The sequence below is a fragment of the Nipponia nippon genome, unplaced genomic scaffold, assembly GCF_047370975.1.
Source record: "Nipponia nippon isolate SJK-2023a ecotype South Korea unplaced genomic scaffold, ASM4737097v1 scaffold_2, whole genome shotgun sequence".
Classification (NCBI taxonomy): Eukaryota; Metazoa; Chordata; class Aves; order Pelecaniformes; family Threskiornithidae; genus Nipponia; species Nipponia nippon.
In genome coordinates, this window is record NW_028262336.1 from 21,498,661 (window position 1) to 21,517,941 (window position 19,281).

General features: G+C 38.7%; 1 protein-coding gene across 15 annotated transcripts in view; it reads right to left on the bottom strand.

Annotated features, from left to right (window-relative positions):
- Positions 1–19,281, bottom strand: part of ROBO2 (roundabout guidance receptor 2) — a 470,469-nt gene that overhangs the window by 125,966 nt on the left and 325,222 nt on the right. For all 15 annotated transcript variants that reach the window (XM_087756937.1, XM_087756931.1, XM_087756935.1 and 12 more), the window contains exons 5-6: positions 16,774–16,912; positions 1,502–1,629 (exon numbers count right to left, since the gene is read on the bottom strand). In XM_087756937.1, the coding sequence (XP_087613063.1) occupies positions 1,502–1,629; positions 16,774–16,912 (267 nt within the window). The remainder of the gene's footprint in view (positions 1–1,501; positions 1,630–16,773; positions 16,913–19,281) is intronic.

A 19,281-nucleotide genomic window follows, 5' to 3' on the forward strand; every position in this document is an offset into this window, starting at 1 on the left:
TTTTTCACCTTAATTTCATCAGGTTCAAGCTTCAGTGATTTCAAAGGATTTTTTGCTTGGTTCTAGCTATTTTTTATATCACAAGTCTGGGAAGCAAATCTAAAAGGCTTGCTCCACTAAAGTATACACAGTTCTACGAGTGTTTAAGGGCTATCGAGTTGGTTGCCAGATTTATTGGATACCATGATTCCGCCTGTGACAAAGGAACAGAGTGAGAGTGTTTCTGGGAGTTCACTGTAGTGACTATTTTTTTTACATTACAAAATGGAAGAACAATCTCTTACACAAGCATGTAGCAGGTAGACCTATTTCTTCAGCTTAAAATGGGAAGAGCTGCATTATCACTTATTGTTTAAAGTGAACACTGAGGTAATATTTCAGCAGATGGATTATCACAATACTCTCTTTTCTTTGTTATATACTAACATCTCCCCCCCACAAAGCCACTCGGTGCTTTTTTTTCCCTTTGAATTCAGCAAATTAAACTGAACTGTGTCCATGCATTAAATGGATGGAAATGGAAGCTGGCCTCTTGGGTCAGTTGACCCCAGTTCTAATAAAGCAATCCACTGAGACTTTGAACATTTGATTTAATGTGTATGAAAAGAGAGGAACAGATAAAGCTAAAAATGTTTTTATTAACCTTTCACAGCTCTACTGAAAACCGTCAGCATGCACCACTAAACTGTGAAATAGTGTCTGCATGATATCCATTGTGCCAAATTGCTGCTTATCTTTTGGAATGAATTAATAACTATTATATTCTATTTACTCATATGGAAATATTAGCCTGAAAACTTTTTCTCTCCCCATAATATTTAGCATGTCTATATCTACTGTCACAAAAGACATTTTGGCAACTCATTATTCTACCAGTCTTAAAACCTCCTTACCACATCAGACAGCAGCACATAAACACTGAGTGGATACTAGAGACCAAGAATAATTTAGGAGAGAATATGTTAGTCTTTACCTTGTAATACTTACAAAATTTAATTAGGATTTTCTTTTTCCCTTGGCTGGGGTTTATCTTTCAGATAAAGCGTAATGGTAAAGAGTTTAATTATGGTAGAGCTAATCGCACCATAATACTATCTGCATTATGTTTGGCATTAATAAACATAGTTACTTATGTCACTCCTTATACTTATTAGAGAAAGGAACGTGAAGAAGAGCCTAAACTGATGGCTCACATATTAAAGTCTATGCCCATGGTTATGTAGTGCTTTCTTATGCACATATATGCATCTGTTCTTCAATAAAAAAAACATTGGAAGAGCTCTTTAACTACAGGGAGATCCCATCCTATTGAAATAAATTCAAATTCTGCCTGAGACATCAAGAGGACCAGGATTTCACCTCTGTTGTAAATCAGTGCCAGCACCCACAATTGCAAAGGGTATGTGAAACCCAAACAATGCCAGGTAAGGATGTGGCCCGTTTTGTCAGAAAGCAATTTATCCATCTAGGACACAGGCCTTTCCTCCATGGGAACGCTCACCTCGCACAGTGAGGGTAGCAGAGGCTTCCACTTTTCCGACTCGATTCTCAGCGATGCATGTGTAGGTTCCTTCATCTGTGCTCATGGCCTTCTTAATGCGCAAAGTGTAGTCATCTTTGATGTCATACCTGCGTTACAGAAAACAATGAAAACTCTTTCTGTAGACAACAGAAATGAATGAAAACTCTCACCTGGAATGTGCCAACCTCAATCTATCCTGGAGCCAACTTTGGAAGATCAATTATTATCTAGCATTAGATAATTCTACCAAGCATTAATCTTCACGACGTTTTTATTGCACTCCGCATTAGTTAGAAACTTTACATAAAATTAGTATTGCTATGTTCACTCAGTATTAGGGCTTTATTAATAATATCATTCACTTTGTCCTTGATCTAGAGCAATAAGATAAAATTAAGCTATCGGACATCAGTTATCAATACACGACAGCTCAGGTTTATCATGCCTTTAACTATGCGAGCTACACATTTTACCTTTTGCTGATTTGGAAATTTCCCTTTATATATAGTTTTTCTCCACAGCAGCAACCCCTTAGGGAAACTGTGAGCATGTTGGTAGGATCTGACACCACACGATTACAAACAATAAAAAATATACTTAAGCTCTGGAAGGTGACATTTATTGAAGAGGCACATTAAAGGAGATTTATCAGTTTCACAGAAATACTACAAAATGATTCATTAAGGGTGGACAATAACGTTTTCTCTTTCTTAAAAGAAATTAGAAACAATTCAATTATGTTTTGTCCATTTCCTTGTTTCTACTGTTGTAATAATTCTAAAACTACGAGGATGTATAAAACTTGAAATAATACAAAGTACTTCAGCCTGCAGTGAACATTCATTCTCAAGGCATTTAGAGTGCTTACACCTAGAAAAATATCTTCAGTTAAATTGTTATTATCCTGCAGAAGTCATGCTTAACAAACTATTTCAGGCTCTGATCCAAAGCTCATTAAAGTCAACAGGAGACTTTATCTTGTATGAGATTTCTTTGGCTCTGAAATCAGCAAAACCCTGGTTTTCAGCATGGATATTTTACTCTTGAAATACTCTCTTGTAAAATTATTTTCAACAACTTCAACAACATTTCTTCTAGACATAATAAGCCCATGATACCTTAATAAAGTCACCTTGAATCTAGAGTTAGCTTCAGATTCTCATGTATTAAATAGTGAAATAGGAACAGGAAGCTAAAGAAAGCTCAAGACTTCAGGAGATGACAGCACTCTTTGTCACTGTATACACACTCATGACATAACTTCAGAACAACTAATTTACCTTCTCTTTGTTACACAGTAAAGACCTTGTAGACTTGTTCAGCAAACGTATTGAAATGATATGGAAGAGCACCCTTAAATGTTTTGATGAATAAAAATGTAATGCAATTATTTACTGGAATGTTGTGAGGCTCTACGAGTATTTTTAAATGCTTTGGGAATCTGAAACATTAATTTATGTGTACATAATATACATTGCTATTGGTTCCTTTAGTATAGGTTTGTAGAGAGAGCACTGTGTGCTAACAGACTTCAAAGCGTCTTAGCTCAAAGGATCCCATACGTTGAAACATTTAAAGTTCTGTTATGTCTAATTAAAGCTCACAACACCAATTAGAGCATTACTAGCAATTCCAAGAACAAAGAGAAGTCAAGACATCTTTTCACACTCACCACAATACAACACAGCTTCATTCGATATTCAGTAAGTCCATTTTAATCATTAGCAAAAAATAAATTAAAAAAGACCAAACTGAGGCTAACCATTCTGTCAGAGACAAACATAAACACATGTAATACCCCTTTTGTTAAGAGTTACGCTTAATTATATGTTCATGCAGTACCTCAGGTTTAGCTAATGAGTAAGAGCTATGCCAAGGGGATGAATAAGTAGATGCCACGGCAAACTTCAGAAACTTTTAGGGACAATTTTTTTTGCTAGTGTAGTACCATTGGTGGCGGGGGGCAGAAGTTACAATGCTAGAGAAATTACTAATGCAGTTTCTGGAGCAGTACAGATCTATTGCAACTACATTCAACTGCCATATGCAGTTGAGGCACATTTCTTCTCGACTGCTCACAAATTATGTCATTTTGCATGCTGTGCTGCACTAGTCAGTGGCAAATAGAAATCACTGTTTTCCTAAGAGTGGAAAGGCAAATTGCCTCCCTTAAAAATCTCAAGAATATGACAACAGTATCCCACAACGATGGAGCAGTTATTTGTCTCTCGTGACCACAGAGTTGCAGGCAAGAGAAAATGCTTATTTTCTTGACATGAGGCCAGCCCTAGGGGACTAAAAGTATAAAGTTGTATTCAGCTACTGTAAGATGAGAAAACCAAGACGAGCAGCAATATAAATATGAGTTGGATCTCAGAATCATAGTTATAAAGCTGGGCAACAATTAACCATTTATTTAACTGTGGTTGTTTTGTTTTGTTTTTTTTTTCCCCGCCTGGACAAATAACATCCTTGTGGTTCACTTACCGCTGCTGAGATAAAACCAGACAGGCAGCAGGACTGTATCTGACTGAGTGGCTGCTTGAACTGGGATGCAGGCAGCCTGGGACAGGGCCCTCCAGCCTGCCATGGGCTGCAGCTGACTCGCTCTCCATCTCACCGATGTGCTGGTGCCGGCATGCCAGCCAGCTGCCTTGGAGGCTTCGGCAGCCTTTATGCTTGCACCTGCCAATCATGCAAATTGTGCAAAGGCTGCTGGGGGAACACGCCAGCTGCATGGCATGCCAGGACGCAGAGTGAGGGTACAGCCATCATCTCCCACTTGGGTTGTGAAATGGAGGGTGGCATAAACATGTCACTATCATGGCCCAGTTATCAATTACTTCAAGGAGAGGTCCAGCTCTCCCAGGCTGCTTCTCCAACAAGGCCATACTGGGTTTTTGGACCACCCTGACAGAACATGCCATCTAGCAATTAGATTCATACATAGATGGGCCCATGGGACATTATAACCATCTGCTGTCCTGAAGTACTGATACGCTGCCCCTCAGTCATCTGTTCCACCCACGTTGTCCCCAGAAGTCACCATAGTTCGGTGAAGAGCTCTGACAGATGAAGCAGGCAGGAAGGAGAAAGGAAGAAAACTGGATTTTAGCCTGATCCACAGCAGCACAAGGAGCTTGTGTGAGAAAGGGATTGTGAAGTAACAAGGGAGTGAAGCCTGAATATATTTTCAATTTTTCAAGCATCCACTTGCACAGTATTGAACAGTGTCTTCTCTCCTCTCAGTCCCAGAGCCTCATACTCCCACAGCAAGCTGCTTCCACCTGAGTTTCTGGAGAAGTTCACTCTCATCTGGATTTGCGCTACTGAACACTTGGGAATCAGATCAGGGCCTCTCTGACTGCTAATACCAATCACAGGCAGAGGTTACCAGACTCCTGAACTGAAGATGGAGTGGCGGAAAACTAGAACATACTAGTTAAGTTGGTCCTTAATATTGCCAGTGCACTAAGAAGTCAATGCCTTCAAAACATGTGCAGTGTCAAGAAACACCTTCTGACACACTGCCAAAATACTGCTGACTCCTAGCCAACTAATGCCAACGTTCAGCTAAAAACATAGGGTGTCAGACATGAGTTTCACTTGTTTATGGCCATCTAATTGATTTTGAGTACTTCTCTTTGTTAAACATTTAGAGGTGCTTAACCTTTCAGTTCAGCTTAGGCTTCGGCCATCAGGCTGAGCTGGGAGACGTCTTTTAAACAGCTAGTCAGCCTGTGCCTAGATACAAACCAGTCACTTTTGGGCACCAGTTACATAATTTCTGTTCTACAAGTAATAGTCGGAGCAGATCTGCCTTTAATTAACCGAGAAGGAGGGGCGGCAGGGGACTGGGAAGGAGGAAAGAAACAGAGAAACAACAAGCAGATGAGAAAACACTGCTGGTGAGGAAATTCTAATAGAAATTGGGTGATTTTGAGTGAAATCTGGCAGTCTCTGGCACATATGAATGCATTCATTGTTGCTAGTTTTGATTAATGACAGTTGTACAATAGTGTGCTGACAGTCACTGCCATACAGACACTTTTTTTTTTTTTTATATGAAACACTGCTGAAAATGCAACCCAATCAGATTTGGCCCCTGAACAACATGTGCTATCATCACTGTACCGTGAATTGAGATTGATTGGTAACCAGCTGTGACAAAGTGGGAAAAAGAGCCTTGTCTTTTTCAAGAAAAGAAAAGAAGAAAAATAAAAAACCAAATTGTGTCAAAACCATTACCATCTGCTCAACCAAATAACAAATAAAACAAAACACATTAACTGGTTTTAAGTATCACAAATTGATGTACTGAGGTTGGATTCATGCATTGGCTTAAGCATCTCAGAATAATCTTGAATTAAACTGTTTTTGTCACAGTTATCATTTTTTTCCCCACATTCAAATTTGTATCTGTCCATACTCAGCCACCAATCTTCCAAGGTTATCAAATAAACAAAAGAGAGAGAGAGAATTTACAGAATTTAGAGAGATTTAGCAATATGCTTTTTTCCATTTGATATACATTTTACTGAGTGCTTCGCAGAATCCCTAGATTTCCAGATTTTCAATAAAGTGCATGCAGCTATGCATAAAAATATATGCACTTCTTTGTCTTTCACACGCACAGGTAGCAAAACTGTGTTTGCAGCTGGTGTCATTACATTTCTAGAGATCTAAGTGGGTCTCACTGGTAATAGGAGGATGCACTTGCTTCAGCTGCGTATTTTAAAGTTGTGAGAATGCATTACTGAATTCAACAAATCCAAGTCAAAAGGACATATTTCTTGCTAAAAGGAGTTTGCAAGAGAAAAAGTCACATCTTAACTGTTGTGAACTGATGCCCCTGGCCTCAAAAAATTTACATCAATTTATATCAGGCACCTATTTTCTTCTAAGACATTACTGTAAATAAAAAAAAAAAACGATAGAATCTTTGTACATAGGCTTTGTAGGTTTTCCTTTTTTTTTTTGAGATGGCACAAAAATGACTTTGCTTTATTTTCTTTTGCCTGTTTGCCAGGTTATTTTGCAAAATGCACAAAGCTTCAAGATTACTCACAACATCAATGATTAGGGAGCCCAAATAGAGAGATGTTACTGGCCAAAACCAGAGTAAACAGGAGGTAGTTAAGGAGGCTTAAGCTTCTGTCTCCACTTCTCTTTTGTGGTGCTGGCACTTCAGCTCCCAGCATAGTGCCACAGCTTTTCACTGGCTCCTAAACTGTCTGTGCCAGATGGAGGGAGCCAGAGAGAAGCTGCAATGAGATAGGAAGTATGAGCTCATTACCTGCTTCAGCCTTGCGTGATCCAGAAGCAGAACGGAGAGCCTCTGTTCCCATCAGCGATACAGCCATCCCTACTGCCAGCTCCCTCACAAGAAATGTTGGGTTTTTTTCACTTCCATCCCATGCATTGATAAGTGGAAGAAGAAAGAAGTGCAAACCTATATGACTGACAGCTTTCTGAAGGAAAGATAAAGGACTCTCTGATTTTCTTTCCCTGGCAAAACCTGAATCAGCGACAGAGAGAGCACGAATATACACATTTGTGTGCACTGGTCTCCAATTACTCTGTTGCAGCCCTGAAATCAAGGCTGTTTGTTGCTGGGTGGCTCTAAGACACTGCTTACAGCTATGATAAATTGAGCTACCAGGGAGCTATCCCCAAGGTGCTGACAGGATGGCTGCCTCTCACATCTACATGTCCAGATTCCCATTTCTTCTTTGGCTACGCCGTTCATGCCAGGGAAAGGTATAAGGTAATGTGACATTACCTTGAATTTCTTAGTGCAAGGCAGTCACATAAAATGGTTCACTGGCCTTATTCCAACAAACCAGAAAATGAGCTAAGTAATACAGGTTACTATTCTGATTTTCTTAAAATATACTGACAGCAGGTTCTGCTTTGGTCCAAAATCTTTTACGGGTTGTTATCAGCAGATGATTTGTAATTTCTTATGGTGGACACTCTCACCTGTAATAATATAAAACACAAACCCACACTGTACTGTGCCTTAAACCAAGACATTTTAAAAAATGGCCTAAATCTCGTCAAAGGTGTATCTAACAGTTACAGTCATTGGACCAACATTGTGAAATCATACCTGTGTCCAAGGAAACGGCGTTTTCCAACTTCCCTGGAAGCATTACACTATGCAGTACTGCTCTTACATACATACATACGTGAGTGCACATAACTAGTGCCTCACATAATCAGTAGCCATGTGCTCAGAAGAGATCCAAGAAAAAAAAAAAAAGAGACTGCTTTTTGATTCCCATTGAAATAATTTGGAAACACACAGAAGTTAAGAACAAAACTTATGTTTGGGAATCAGTGACTCAGTAAACTATCTAAACTGATGCAGGCTCCATCTTTTACCTCTACATCTCTGTTTGCACAGAGAAGTATTCATAGGGAATTACCACATGATAATTACCCAAAATGGGCTTCTGATTTGATTTTAGTTCCAGACAGAGCTCCACATTTCAAAAACTGGAACATCGGTGGAAGTATGAGCTAAGAGACCATGTAATGACTTGGCATGGAGATCTATCCTCCTGTCACCAGAAGCAGTCCTTTCCCTCACAGATGAGACACATTTGCCAGGCACTTGGAAAGATCTGTATTATTAATGCCTAGGTCATAAATTCATCCATCAGAAAAGCACCCCTGATTTTTAGGGTTATCTGCTCAGCACATGCCACTGAAATTAATTTTAAGGAAAAGCAAAATACTGGTTTTGTCCATTTCTGTTTTTAAAAAATTGAAATGATATTGCAAGGACTGGAACACAGTAAGAAGATCTGAGCCCAGACTGGCATCTTGCACTCACTAAATACAGCTTGATGCATTTTTTTTTAACGTGAGCACACACATTATGAGTAGTTTGAAATAAACAGAATTTGTGTTGGCCTGTCTATTATTATTTGCCTTAAGCATGATGAATGATTATGATAAACTTGTCAGAGAACTAACAGAAGTATTTGCTAATCCGTATTTCGAATCAGTAACCAACCTTGAAGTGGTAATTAAAGATGAAGTGATGCTAATATTTTAATGAAAGTGCCTTCAATATTACAGTTGAGCCAGAAGTCATATTATTAAAAAGTACATTTTGCTAATGTTAAGTAATTCTCAACATAGGACTTACCAATAGGAACTGGAAAATAGTTCTCGGGGTCAAAACTTTAACTTTGCAGTATTTTCACTGACAATTTTTGTTTGTTTGTTTTTAACTGAGATGACAACTTTTGTATCCCATGCAGGAATGGAATGTGTTCAAGCAGAAGAAATCCCTGCAAGACAGCCATTCCAGTAGCATCAATGACTCCTTGGTCAGAGCTCTTGAATCGTACTCGCACTTGAAGGTAACTACCAGCTTCCCTTCCCCTGCTATCCTGAGGGTTTTACAGAAAAACTGAACGGTTAACCATCTTTAATTTTTCATTCTATAATTTTAATAGTCAATAAACTGATAATAGTGAGCTTAAACTGTTTGATATCCTTACACTTTTCAAGAAAGTAGGCTACCTCAATATTCTGAAACTTATAAATGCAACATATAAACTATGTGATTATTAAGCTTTTACTTAGTATACTCTGCTTCTCTGATACTAAAGAAAGATTCAAGGACTAAAATGGGTATTTTGAGTGAAATTCTACATTAAGTTTTCTTAGGTCTCCTTCCTGCAAGACCATTTATTTACTGCAGTCTTCTGTGAGCAGAGAATCCAGAGAAATCCATGTTTGAGGCTATTACTACTACCATTAAATTTTCTTTCAGTCTGCTAGTGACTTCATTAATTGTCTGAAATTTAACAATTTTAGGATGTTAAATAAGAGAGAACAAAAAATAAACCATTCTCTTGTGACAATCCTATTTCAAGTACACTGCTGGTGATCACTTCATAGATCACCAATGGTTCACAAGGCATAAAGAGAAAATACGTAGGCAGGACTGCTAGTTGTCACAATTCCTTTATGGTTGCTGTCTGTGGAGTGGTAAAGCTATTTTCCTAACCTTGACCCTTATGTAAGCAACTGGAGACTGTTTTCATGCATTCACAAACAGACTGCCTGAAACAATAGCTCTTCTTCAGCTCTGTGGTGAGACCTGACACTTAACATGAAGCCAATTTAAATGTCAATGTTATTAACTGTTTCTCTGCTGATCAGTCTAGCAGAGCCACGTGTCTAATACTTTTGCTCACAGCATTTAATATTTCATGCAAATTGAATGGCAGCTAACTACTGGGTTAGACTATAGACCTCTGGGGTAACTGCGGGACCATGTGTTTACAAGACATTATTCAATGCCATGTCTTGAGGGATTTTAAATGTCAAAAAATACTCTAATTTACACTTTCACTTGGCTATGTACTCCTCAGAAAACTGTAAGGAATATTTTTCCGCTTACAGAACAGGAAGGGATCACTGATAGGCAAAATATCAATCAGAGAAGAGGGATTCTCAACCAAAAGAACCAACAGGAGGGGGTACCCTATCAGCACTGGGGTACATCATCTTGATGCTATATATACAAAAATACACCAACCCTGCCTCCCTTTTACCCTTCATCACCTCTCTATCTCTAAATGATATCTCTGGCTTTACAGAAGTTTCCTCAAATGATGCAACATAACAGCTAAAAAGATGCTTACATTGCATTCTGCTGAAATCTGCCTCTGTTCAGGCTACACGGACTCTCCGCAAGTTGCACTGCAGCTTGCCCTAGGCCAGCCATGTGCTGCACTAAACCCAAGATAACAACATCCTCTGCAAACCACCTCTACTCCCTCCAGATGTACGTAAGAATACAAATAGCATATTAAACCCCTTTCTTTCACTGTCTGCTTTTGACAAGCTATTAAGAACATCCAATCTTCTCCCCTATGCTCCTCATAAAGGGACTTAATCTCTTCTTGATGCTTTAGCTTAGGAAACAAAAGATGGGCATGCAAATCATACTGGATCTAACCAGAGGTGATGAATAGTACATGTGATACAGCTAATAAGAAAAACATCCTTTTTCCCTGACCCTTTTTTAAAAACCATTAATTGTTATTAATTGCAACAGAAATTTGCTGATGTAACCAAAGATTATATCCATTACACTACTAAAATACACTCTTTACTCTAATTAATTTTCAATACACATTAGACTGCATTTTGTTACAATCTGCACAGAGATTAACTCGACCAAAGCACACAGCGCTGTAGTGTTATTAACTCATATTTCATTGAAAGGTCATTCTCCCCTTGGTTGTACCTAGAGGAGGCTGTAGTTAAATACCTCACTATCCCATCCACAGAATATAAATAGAATCATGTAGCACCGTGTTTATTCTTAAAAATTACTGTCTCTGTGGCCTTATCCTTTGATCACAAAGAAATACAAATGCAGAACATCTCTGGCTATCAGGCTCTTTCTGGATCTCCTCTTAGAAAAATCTAACTTTTCTGAGTTTATTGGGATAAAGTCTGCTGGCAGTTGCATTTAAAACCATTTCAAAGATTTGCACCTGGAAGACAGTGAAAATGCACACGTGTCAGAAGTGTGACAGACCGTATTTCTGCTCAGGCTACATGTACACAATTACTTTTCAGGCACAAAGAGGCCAGTTTTAAAAACATAGCAAGACTAACATCTACACAGACTTCTGTTGTTGGAGCTAACATATAAGTTAAGTTAATAAGTTAAGTTAATTAAGTTAATAAGTTAAGTCTAAACTCTCAACTACAGTTACAGTTAAACCTCGCTGTCACTTACAGCAGTTAATCAAAATAAATATAAAATCTGTGATTCTCAGCAAATAATGGCAATCCTTTAATGTGTTTAAATATATGGGTAATTTTCAACAACAGAAAAGAATGCATTCTCCCAAATAATTTTTAATGACTATTCCTAATCTTTAGCAATTAAGAAAGCTTACTGTCCTGTTTATGATTTTCATTGCTGTGTGTCACTGCTCTGTTTCATTGTATAACCTACAATCTCTTAACACTTAGCAATATACTTTGTGTAACTACACACCATTTTCATTCTGAAGCATCACTCTTGTTTCTTCTGCCTACACTCCCATTGCGTGGGTGGCGCATAAAACAAATACCTCTTCCTGCTCATGCAGTTGCCACTTTTCATGTCTAGTACAATATTCATCTAATCAGACTGTGCCTGCAAATGCAACTTTCAAGAGCAGGTTGTAATTTCATTAAAGATGTATTTACTGAGCTAAACCAGCTGTTCTGGGCTGGAATGCAAAAAGAGGCCCATGTGATTGCTACTCAGTCATTTTTAAGGCAACTGAAAAATACATTTGCTGAGCTAACCTCACTCTCCCAAAGAGCTGGCACTGCTAGCTTCTTCTGTGTAAAAGGTTTAAACAGTTATTACAGTGTGTCATAAATTTTAACTTGTAATTGAAAATCTCTTCACTTCCTCAAAGGAAAAAAAATCCGTGTTACTTGCTATGTAATTACAGACTATGCAGCTGCTCTCTTTGGCTTCACTAGAAAATTTGAAGACATGAAACACTGTACAAATCTTATTCAAATTTTATTACATTGCTACTCATAGATATGCCACTCTCATACTGGAGGCTCTCAAATAATAGCACTTTCTTCCTGTTACCAGGACTAAAAAGCCGGTGAATCAAAAGTTGATCCAGGCCATATTGAGCTCCCCACCACACAGGAGACCATCAGCTCCTTAGCAGGAAAGTATAATCTGTATTTTTACCAAGCAGACAAAGGGAAAGCTACCTGAACATGTGGCTGGAAAAAGACTTCAATGTATAAAGGCAATTTTTATTTAATTTTCAATAGGTTCTGGTCATTCTGCATAGCTGCAATTGTCTGAGTCGCTTTAGTACAATTTTTGTGCCATTTCCTTGTGTCACTTATAATGAAAAAAACCTCTATTCATGAAATAGTGAACTTAATATTTCAGCCAAAGGCATAGGCCTGGTGACCTCACAATATCCTGTTCACCTCCAGTAGTTTGACATGAGTCATATTTGATTGACTGTTCCCTAGCCTTTGTGTACTGTGGAAGCTATGGTGTGATGCTGAATTTTTAGAGCAATTAAAATAAAATATACACCATGCTCCTCTACCCTTGATTCACAATGCATTTCAGTCTTGGGTCACTGATTCGAAATGGACAGCTTCTGGAAAAAAGCTTTACATACCCCAGGCTTCACACTGTACTATGTTTCTCCCTGTTGGTGCAGTATCAACATTTTTAATAGCAAATTATTACTTTGCTGGGATTGGTTTAGCCTCTAAATAAAATCTTCAAGTCTGATGAATTTAATTAATTCATTATCACAACAATGTAAAAGAACTAAGAAAACAGTTAGCATACATAAACCACAACACTGTTTCCACTTGGTTCTTCTTATAGCTTTCATAATTCCTGCCCAAGCATACACAGAAGAGCTCCATGATACGTACCAAGGTATTTGACATGTCAAGTCAGGTCTACAGGATTTTGGAAAAGTTATGTCCTGTTAGCGAGGCCTATTTTTCATAAGCATTTTGAAAACTTCCACTGGAAGAACCGCTTTAAGGTTTTAAATTCAAAATACAGACTACCATAGTTGTTTTAGATCATCAATTCAAAACAGTTAAGATTCGCAATGAAGCCTTGCACCCTCAGAATAAACTTATGTCCATCTGTTCTCAGTTTTATATCATGGCTATTCATAAATTTCTGGGTAATTACATAGACAATTCAACAAAATGGCCAAATTCAATTTTTTTAAATAGGCATATTTTCAAACATACTAATTTCTTTAGAAGTTGCTTTTTTTTCCCCTCATTCAATCCAACTGCAACTGGAGATGCTTACAGTTCACCAGGGACCTTTATAATTAAAACTGTAACAGCCTGAAATTATTTTCCATTACTCAACGCACCAATCGGTGGACCAATACTGTTTATATTTGTCACTAGAAATTACTGTGATTACTTTTCTCTTTGCTTTCACTTGTGTCACTAAAAAAGCCAAAAGGAAGTAAGATGGAAGAACAGAGAAGGATTTCTGAAATACTATGGATCCAATAGCACTGATTCTGGCATTCACCAGGAGCAAATTACAGAAACAAAATGCATACAAAAATTCAGTTTATCCCACTTTACTATCACTGAACTAGACACTTTTGAAAGCTGAACTCACAACAGACGTTTCACAATTTGCAATAATTGCTGAAACAGCACTATACCTACTATAATTGTTTTATAATCTAGGGAAGAAGCCAAAAGGAAATTATCGAAAAAACAAAAGCAGACTGATGTGCAAAGAAGGTCATTAGCTGTAAAAACAGGAAACTGATATTGAAAGCTATAAGACAAATAGCTGCACAGATCTGCTCAGAAGAAGGATTTATGTACGTAGGAAGAGTAACAAAGGGAATTCCTTGAGGGTTTCATAGTTCACTGTAGATGTTAAAATGCTTAAAATACAGGAGCTCAGAAGCTGAAAGCTAATTTTGGTTTTACCTCAAAAAAGAAAAAAAACCTTCCCATTTCATCAAGGAGGAAAAACTTCGAAATCCTCTTCCTAATTTATAAAATTGCTATATTATCATTTTCTTATCCATCCATCCATTCATTCAGACTACACCTGGGCAAATTTCTTTGCTTGCATTAAAAAAATCCAGGAAAAACAATACCTTTTCTTTTGGCTGTTCCAAGTTTATCTTTCTTGATTAAGCATCATGCAGAATGGTTGGAAATTTCCACTTTTTGGACAGTGAAGACTCTGCTCATGTATCTTTCTATATAAGTGATACATTTTAGAAAAGAAAACATACAGTCCTGATCATCAGAGGTATTTGCTTTTGGAGCACAGATGTTGGAGTCTACTAGATGACCACAATCCATGTGGCTTATGCAGTGGCAACCCACTACACGGGCAGCGGCAGTCCTCTATCACCCTAAGTGGTCTCCAGCACGGGATTCTGCAGCCTTGCTCCTTCCTCACCCAGACATACCCCCACCTTCTGTTTTAAGATGCCAAAACACAGTTAATGAAACATTAAACAGCAGTGTAAAAACACCGCAGAACATTGTGAGTAGTTTCTGAGCTTGAAGTTGATTATGATCAGAATGTACCTGACGAACCTTCTCTTTAGTTAGAAAGCTCAGTGAAAACTTTTCCTATGCTTCCAGTTTCATTTCTTCTTCCTTAAAAATACATCACGAATGAACAGAAAAAATTACTTCAAAGCACATATTACTATGTTTTCCACAATAAGATATAAAAGAAGGAACATAGTCATTAAAAAAACCCTAATAAAAGTACAACCTAACCAAAGGCACTATTGGTTCATCATCTATTACTTCTGCTTACAAGACCTAGAAGTAGACATGATTTAAAACAACAGAAGCAGCACAATAGTAAGAATAAATCACAGAAGCACAATGTATTTACTACGGACGGCTCTACAATGCATAATTAAATAGCAAGGAAAGAGAAAAATTCATCCTGCCACCCAAAAGCCTGCTCTTCAAAATAATATTTTATGTACTACATGCATACATATCTATCAATAGAATTAGCAAAAAATCTATGTCATTTTAAAATGTTTTAAAATTGCAAGGAAATCAATTTTAAAATGCAAGTATTTCTATATATATACATACGTATCTCTGCTTTTACAGAAATGTTTTTTCTAGATTATGTATCATTAATATATTTCACTGGAGAACTGCATGCTCACGTAAGACATCTTACAGAGTTGAGGATGTGGAAACTAAAACAGGTATTCTCCAATTTGAGTTTTGGGATTTTATTAAAGATTTAGAAATTGAGAAACGAAAGATATTAACCCAAGATGCAAACATGATTAAGTGCCGTGTGACCCTGAGGAATTTTGCCATTGGTTTTCATGAAAGTGTATGCAACACTGAGCACCATATTTAGCAAGTGGATGAAGACTGCCAGATAACAGTCGTACTACATTTTTGACCTTGTTGGGGTGAAGACATAAGACACGCTGTGATAAAGAAAGCAGACAGCAATGTCTAACTTGTTTTAGTCAGGCCCAGTCCAGTAGTCTGCTCACAGCACACTTAGTATACACTGACACAAACTACCCACAAACACCATTGCAGCTACTCTTTTTTTAAGATCGTGATTGGAGGAGCAGAAATAACGCTGGCAGCCAGCCTACGTAAGTCCAGTGTTTAAAGCACTTGTTTGAATAACAGAAGATCTAGATTTTTTTTTTTTCCTTTCTTCGAATTCCATTAGCAACATCCCAGGAATAACCAACACTGATGGAAAAGATCAACTGTGGCGGGGGAAAAAAAGGCACTATTCATGTCTCCTCTTGAATCTAAAAACACTGTGCAAAAATGAATCAGGATTCACAGGGCCAGAAGGACTGGTTTGATTATGGAGACCTGGGTTCTCATTCCTGTTCCCAGACCTATTTCTGTGTTAGTATTTTTTAATCTAATCATTCAGCATCAAAACTAGAAAGAGTTCCAGAAAGCGAGGACCAAACTCTGTTCTGTTAGCTGAAAGGAGCCAAGCTAATTTAATGTCCTTTTATAAGACAGACTCTCACCTCTCATCCCCTGATCACTGGAATTTTCTTCACGTTTGTTCCAGATTCAATGAATCTTTCTCGAACACAAGAGGCCTGTTCCAAATTCCAGCTTTGTTTTCCCCTTCTGCTAGTTTGTTCTTTTGTTTCCTCAGGAGGAAGCTTTCTCTCTGAGACTTAACAGACATGAGCCAAAGAGCCAGCAGAGCCCACCACAGCGCTCTGCTTCTAATTCATCCTGCTAGTGCAATGGAGCGGCTCTGCAACTCTCCAGCCAGGTTTTCTCCCTTTTGGTATCAGCATGTTGTTATGAAGGCTACCATCACTAGTACATTCCTAAAACATCTTTACTTTTCACCAGCAAATTCAGTGAATACCCATGTGCTCACAATACCTACGCAACACACTTCTGTCTTTCACAGGAATCACAAATTTCACAATTCAACCCAGAATGGGCTTCCCTGCTCAGTTGGCGCTGGAACAGGTTTTGTAGTGCCAAAGACCAGCAATATGGGAAATAAATCTTGCCCATAACATCAACAGGTTTTGTAGTGCCAAAGACCAGCAATATGGGAAATAAATCTTGCCCATAACATCAAATAACAAACGATAAGTAGTAGGGAGCGATTCCAGCGTTAGTCAACAATTGAAATTTGAAAGTGTGGGGAACACGAACGTTGTTCTCACCTTCCTCTCGGCAAGTCTGCATCATCTTTCTTCCACCGGACTGTGGGTGTGGGATCCCCCTGCACCTGGCACCGGAAATCCACGGCCTCCTCCTCCAGCACCACTTGGTTAATCGGTCGCCTGAGAAACGTGGGCCGTTCTTGAAAGAGACATTAAAATTCCTTAGTGAGTCAGAGGGTTGAAATGAACACTTTTGACTTTTCAGCATCTTTTTTTTATCGATTCACAGAACGAAGCAAGGAGGCTGAGCTCCACAAATTCACACAAATGGAACTGATGATGTGCATAAAGAGCCCAGAAGATGACTGCCAGGCTGCAGAGGCAGTGGCTGTCGCATCTGGCCCTCACGCAAGAGCTGAGCGCCACCAGAAGGAAGCCTGGGCTAGCACTGACTGCCCACCTGCCAGGCCAGCAGAGAAGGCTCCAAGACCATGCCCTTCCGTGTGAACATTTTGGCTCTGCACCACTGCATATGCAGAGCAGGATCTAAAAGCTCCTGCATGCTCTGGCGATATAGGAGCTGCCAATGGAGACAGCCTGCCTTTGGCAATAATCAATGTCTTGATGCTTCGGAGGAAAACGTGAAGTCTGTGTTATGCATCTCAGGCAATTGTGGACTATCGTACAGAGGTCAGAGCTTCCCTGATCCCCATCGCTAACTTCACCATGGAAAACTAAATTAAGGCCTGAATAATAAGTTCTGTTTACCCGTGTTATGTTAGCCTGCACAGCTACAAATATTATTAATCATCATAACGTTGTACAGGCCTGCTTAAAATCCAGATGCAGAGCCACAATCTGATCTCAGTTATACTGGTACAAACTCAAAGTACCGGTAATTTCATTTGAAAGGATGTCACTGGGGTTAGTTTCCAAGTTGCCTTTGGATTGCATAAATTTTGTTCTGTCCTCTCCTAGCCATAGCACATTTTCATTGTCATAAATTATTTATGCTACAGTCAAACCATTATAAGACTGGGTTTATAAGAAGCAGTATTTCCACTCAAGACAGGGATTTATTATAAAGCCATTTAAAACTGGTTACACACTACATTTCGCATTTCATTCCCAGCAAGTTGAAGGGTATGATGTCACTTGAAAAATTATTCAAAATTCACACAGATGTAAGCAATACCAGATTCTGACTCAGGCAGTTTGTCTTGATAACTACAGAGCTGAGTTTGTGGGTTGGCTATCCACATTTATTACATCCAAATAAAAAAAAAAATTAAAAGAACATTAACAAGGTTGCAAAATCAAGCACGCAGCACCTCAGTGCCAGAACTAAGGCTGTCTGCATTCTCTTTAATGGCTCCCTTTCTGTTTATGCCTTATGGGACTGGTTGCAATTACATGATCACGTACTATTTCTTCCCCATACATCTCCAGATTGTTGGTATTCATTTAATGAGCAGGTGTTTAATATTTTGCTGTAGTTGTACCATTTAGTGGGTGGCCTCCTGTCATACTACTCAAACTTCACTTCAAAGACAGAATTATTAATTTCCTCATGACCTCCATTACACCTATCTTAATGCTTCATAAACAATTCACTTATTTTCATAGTTCCTCTCTGAAGTGCGATGGAGATCTAAGAAACCAAGGTAAAAAATATCTGCTAAATTTTGATGCTCAACCTGAGACACAAAACTGCCAATTTTTTTTTTTTAATTTAGCAGTAATTTTCTGTGTTCGAAGCTCAGCTTCCATTGAATTCAGTTGCAGCCGATAAAATGTTAAGCATTTTTACAAATCAGAATATTAAGTCAGAAAATAAGGAACACAAAACCACCTGTTAATAATTATGCAAATGAGTGACAGCATCACATAGGAATTCCATGATACTAGCAGAGGGACCTATTGGCAGGGAAAAACATATTTTGTCAGCAGAAGAATAGACATGTTCAAGAATCTATAGCACTTTTCCAGATGCTACAGATAAAAACATGTCTAATGGGCAGAGATTCTTCTCCCCATTTCTCCCAAGCCATTGCTTTTGTCCCATTCCTTGTCCTGACTGGGACCTGCAGGTTCCAGCAGCGTTTAGGCAAGTAAATCCAGTTCTAGTCTCTCCCCGCACATTGAAATCTCAGTCTTTATTCCCTGTTTCAAGTCTGTGTACCAGCCATATATAAGCTTCACTACAGCTCCTTGTCCTGAGTGTGCTTCATCAGATTTTTCCTTCCCTGTGCAAGTAGTCTCCTGACCCTTCCCCATCTCCAGCTAGGTTTGCTCCTACCCTCACCTATGTGTCCTGGCCAGCCTGTTACAGTGCCTCACGTCCCTCTCCATTCCAGCCACTGGCTGTGCCAGCTCTTTCCAGCTGCAGACGGCTTCCTTAGCCGATCTGTCTCCTCCTAGCCCAGAATATTGCTCTGCACAGCTGGAACCCAGCAAGTGTCCAAGTCCAGTCTCCCAACTATCCATGCCTCTCACTTCTTCGTACCTCACAGCAAACTGACTCTTCTCCACTATGTGTTTGAACTACGGTTGGACTTGAAGATCTTA